The sequence below is a fragment of the Pseudopipra pipra genome, chromosome 16 (genome assembly GCF_036250125.1).
Source record: "Pseudopipra pipra isolate bDixPip1 chromosome 16, bDixPip1.hap1, whole genome shotgun sequence".
Taxonomy (NCBI): Eukaryota; Metazoa; Chordata; class Aves; order Passeriformes; family Pipridae; genus Pseudopipra; species Pseudopipra pipra.
This window is the reverse complement of record NC_087564.1, coordinates 714621-719541: the sequence shown is the minus strand read 5'-3', so window position 1 is coordinate 719541 and position 4921 is coordinate 714621. Positions and strand designations below refer to the sequence as shown.

Below are 4921 nucleotides of genomic sequence, written 5' to 3'. Positions count from 1 at the left end.
GCCCAGCCGAGCGGCACCGAGCCGAGCCCCGCCGGGCCGGCCTTCAACGCGCCGAGCCGAGCCGAGCGGGCAGCGCAGGGCACGGAGCGGAGCCGCGGCTGGATGCGCTGAGCGCGGTGGGGACGAGCGGGCCCCCGGAGCACCGGCAGCAGCAGCGGCAGCAGCGGCGGCAGCAGCAATGGGTCTCCGGGGCTGCTGAGCGGCGGCCGTGCCCGCCCCTGCCCGCCCCCACCGAGGAGCCGCCAGGGAACCGCGCCGGGAGTCGGGACGTGCCGCCTCGCCGGTGCCGGGGACATCCTCCGCCCCCCCCGCCCCGCCACGCCGAGGATGCCCCGGGGGCCCGCGGGCCGCCCCCGCCGCTCGCCATGAGGAGGAGCCCGGCCGGGCCGCGGGCGCTGCCGCCACCGGCCGCCGCCGCCTGAGCCCCGCGCCCCGGCCGTGCCCGCGCAGGGGCCGCCCGAGCGCCCCGGCGCCGTGACCCTCCTCCCGCCCCCTCGCCCGGCGCGCCCGGCTATAAAGGAGGGTTTTATTCTCGGGCTCCGGTCTCACGCCAAACCCTGTCACACCGTCTAGACGAGCTGTCGTGGGGCTCGGCCCAGCTGTCACCATGGCGATGGAGACGAGTCCGCTGTGAATTTTGGGGGGGAGCGAGCGAGAGCGGCGGCGGCGGCGGCGGCGGCGGCGGAGGAGGAGGAAGGCTCGGCCGCCGCCGTGCCCTGCCCTGCCCCGCGGGGGAGGCTCGGACCCCCCGGCGCTGCCGGCCGCGGCTGGAGCCGGCCCGGCGGGGAGCCCCGGGAGCCAGCGGCCGCGGGCGCGGGGCGAGCCTCAGATGCGGCTGTCACACAACCCCGGCCGGGCTATTTAAAGTAACGGGCCCCGCCGGACACTGGTGTCTCTGCCTATTTATGAGCCCCCGGGATCCGGCGGGCGCCGCCGGGCAGCGCTAGGAGCCGAGCCCGCCGGGAGCAGCGCCGGGGCCCGCCCGGAGCATGACGGCGATCCGGGCGCTGCTGCTCTGCCTGTGCCTGGGGCTGCCGGCGGGCGGGCAGCCCTTCCTGCGCCTGCGACCCTCGCCCAGCGACAACCTGCCCGTCAAGGACATCGTGGAGCACCCGGACCCCGAGTACGACCCCAAGGAGCAGGACCTGGACGAGAGGACGCTGAGGAAGAAGCTGGGCAGCCATTTCGACCCCGGCTTCATGGCCGTGGCCGTGCCGGGGCCGGCCAACGCCTCGGGCGCCGCGGCGGCGGCGGGGCGGGGGCGGGCGGCGCTGCCGGCGGAGCTGCGGCGGCTGGAGCTGGGGCCGCCCCGGGGCCCCCGCCTGCGGCTGGGCAAGAAGGCGCGGCGGAAGGTGCTGCAGTGGCTGTGGGCGCACACCCACTGCCCCGTCCTCTACGCCTGGAAGGACCTGGGGGTGCGCTTCTGGCCGCGCTACATTAAGGAGGGCAACTGCCTGGCCGAGAAGTCCTGCTCGCTGCCCGAGGGCATGTTCTGCAAGCCCGTCAAGTCGGTCACCAAGACCTTTCTGCGCTGGCACTGCCAGGGCTGGTCCAGCCAGAAATACTGCACCTGGATCCCCGTGCAGTACCCGCTCATCTCCGAGTGCAAGTGCTCCTGCTAAGCCTCCCCGGCCCCTTGCACTGCCGCCCTCCTCCTCCGGATCACTTTAGGGGGGGAGGTTTTTTGGGTGGGTTTTTTTTTTGGGGGGTGGGGTTTTTGGGGTGGGTATTTTTGGGGTGGGTTTTGTTTGTTTGTTTGTTTGTTTTTCCCACCCCACAGCGCGGAGTGGGGAACATGAACCGCTTTTGGGGTTGTTTTGTTTTTGTTTTTTTGTTTGTTTGTTTGTTGGGGTTTTTTTGTTAATTTTTTTGTTAGGGTTTTTTGGTTAATTTCTTTTTTTGTTTGATTTTTATTTTTGGTTGTGTGTTTTTTTTCCCTCGGACTTCTTTTAATGTTATTTTATTCAAAAGGGGAAAAAGCGAACCCAGGAACTGCAGGGCAGGCCAAAGGCACAGTAAAGCACTACAATCAGATGTCTATTTTTATACGTATATAGCCTTCTAACAAAAGGAAAATTAAAAAAAAAAGCTAAAAAAAAAAAAGAAAAAAAAAAAAGGAAAGAAAAAAAAAGAAAAAACCTACCAGCCGTGTAAATAGAGAGATTTTAAAGGAAAAGGGGGGGGGGGAAATCGCAGCTGTTTTTTTATTATTATTATAATTATTATTGTTATTATTATTATTTTAAAGACATAGGACCACATTTTAAACCCATCCCCACAGAACCCGAGCACTTCCCTGCCGAAGGGGAGAACAGAAATTTCCTGTAAAGATGATTTTATCAAAAGGAGAAGAGGGGCGGGGGGGTGTACAAAAAAGAAAAGCAAGAACGGCAACATCCCTGAAGACGGTTGTTTCTCTGTGCTGTATTTTTTTTTTGTCTTCTTCAGACCTTGTCACTGATGTTTGAACTAATTTGCCAAGTTCTCTAGGGTTTGTTTGTTTTGTTTTTTGTTTTTTTTTTTAAGTGTATAACAATTAATTAAGGAGGAAATTTTAAAGAAAAGTACAAATCTATGAAAGAGTGGAATTGTTTTGTTGTGTGGGAATACATATAGTCGTGTAGAGATGTTAAAGGAAATTTTCATTGTACAGTTTATTTATTTTTAACGTTTGTGTATAGGAAAAAAAAAAGCTAGAGATTATGCCAGAAACTATTGGAAATGTTTACTTGAATATTCCTTTAAAAACATATCAATGTAAATATGAGCTATCACTGATCAAAACATTTTTAGCAATAAACTCTATCTTTGAAGAAAAACCCCGTGCTGCACCCCAGCTCTCTGGGAGACCAGCGGAGACTCGGATTCTTGCTCGGAGCAGGTGATGAGTAAAGAGCTTTGGCTGGGCCGCGCTGGCGTAAATCGCGAGACACCCCAAAGGTCGGGACAGCTCCACTGGTTTCTGCCTCTCCGGGATCCCGCTCTGGGTTTTCTTTGCGTGTATAACCTGTTGGGGAGAGAAAAAAAGCACAGACGGGAGAGAAATGTCTCGTAAAGCGTAAAAGAGCTGCGATGTCCCGGACTGGAGGTGTCATCTGAAGTCCTTGGGAGATTCCATGCTCTGTGGCTCTTGGATTCGGCTCTCCCGCTGGCAGAGGAAGCGGTCGAGGTTACTGCCCCGGCCATCAAAGCGCCTGACACAGCTTGGCAGCCCCGCGTGTGTCAGAACAAATGTTTTTTCTCGGCTGCCGCCACTAGCGCAGGAGGGAAGGATGGAAACGAGCCCTGCGCCCGGCCCTGCTGCCGCGACGGAGCCCCGGGGCTGGCACCTCTCCCCGCGGCGCCTCCGGGGGTGTGCGGGGTCAGGAGGAAGCGCTGACCCTGCGGTGGCACACAGCGCCCTCAGCTCGTGAGCCGGGGCCGGCGGGACCCCCGCACTCCCACCAGAGCTCGTGGAGCCAGGACAAGGCAGAGCCGGGCCGGCTCGGCACGGGCAGGCTGCCGGCAGCCAGACTGGGGAGGAGCCCGGCGCTGGTGAGCGGGGGCACTGGCAGTGCGAGCCCGCTTCCGACGGAGATCTGTCTGTCTGTCTGTCTGTCTGTCACAGGGCTTGGAGCACGGCCCTGACGGGCTGCCAGGCCGATCCCCAGCGTGTTCTGCGTGGGCTGGTGGTGCTGGAGGGGAAGGTCTGGCCGTTCCTTTCGGTGTCTGAAACGCACCCGGCATCCCCGAGGAACAAACCGCTGCCGAAGGCTCTTGCCAGCGAGGAGCCACCCTCTGCCAAGCCTGCTGTGGAGTGCTGGGGAGACCCTGTCCCCTTCCAGCTTGGCATGCAGAAGAGGAAAGCAGCACTGAGCCCATGGGAAGGCACCAGGGCCCTCTGAGGGGTCTAGCTCACATCTCTCCATCATCCTCTGAGGGGACTGAGGTCCAGAGAGCCCCATGGAGCAGGCCCACAGAGCTGGAGGGCACACAGAGATTGAAGTCAAAAGAGGGAGAGAGCTTTGAGAAGGGCATGGTGGGGACAAGGTGTAAGAGGGACAGTGACATCCAGTAGCCCAGGTCCCCACAGAGCCCTGCGGCCACCCGCTTGGCCCCGCATGAGGAGGCAGGTTGGCCTTTTCACGCGTTCAGCGGCGAGGGACTGGGGAAGGGGGGGATGCAGAGGTCAGGGTGAAAAGAAGACCTCAGCAAAAGCAATGTGCAAAACATCAGGGGCATTTGGGAGAGGAAGGGGAAAGCTCATTTTCCAAGAGGAACAACATCTGTGGTGTGGGGGCCGAACATCTGTAGGAGGGAGCATGGGGGGAGGGCATTCTGGGAAAATATTTCTGACATAATCCCAACAGTATCTGGTGTGTTGGGATTTGGTTACAAATGGCCCTCTAACATCTTTGTGCGTTTTGTTCTGCTGGTTCCAGGGGCACACAGAGACCCCTGCTTTGTGCTAACCTGGGAAATAAACCATTCGCTGGGCTCAATGGCTGAGTTCAGTTGCGTGGGGAAGGTGGGGGTTGGGAATGGGGAAGGCGAGATTTGTGTGAACTCCAGTGAAAACCAGCCTAAAAGCCTCCGTGCCATGTGCTGGAGGGAGGAGGGGGGCTGCTGCCGTCTCTGGGGAGAACTCAGTGGTCCCGCTTGAGATGATGGCTCGTCTGGAGGAGAAAACACAAGAGACGAGGTGCTGGGTGTAGGCCGGGCCAGGGAGCAGAGGGCAGCCACCACAGGGTGTGTGCCAGCTCACCCGGCCCTGCCTCGCCGATCTGCCGCGGTGCTGGAGCGCGGTCACCTCGTGCCAGTGCACGGTCACCTCGTGCCGGGGAGCCTCCCGTGCGGCTGCCCCGAGAGGCGATGAGTCGGACGTGTGACAGCTGTGCCATGGGCATGATGGCTCGCCTGTCTGCCGAGCCTCAAAGGAGAG

At 59.9% G+C, this 4921-nt stretch overlaps 1 protein-coding gene across 1 annotated transcript; it reads left to right on the top strand.

Moving 5' to 3' along the window:
* The first annotated feature begins 436 nt into the window (after positions 1–436).
* Positions 437–4481, top strand: LOC135422881 (noggin-2-like). Its single transcript, XM_064672431.1, has one exon. The coding sequence runs from the start codon at positions 990–992 to the stop codon at positions 1620–1622; it is 633 nt and encodes a 210-aa protein (XP_064528501.1). The 5' UTR covers positions 437–989; the 3' UTR covers positions 1623–4481.
* The last annotated feature ends 440 nt before the right edge of the window (positions 4482–4921 follow it).

Coding starts and splice junctions, on each gene's coding strand:
- LOC135422881 (XM_064672431.1), top strand. CDS start 990: ATGACGGCGATCCGGGCGCTGCTGCTCTGCCTGTGCCTGGGGCTGCCG.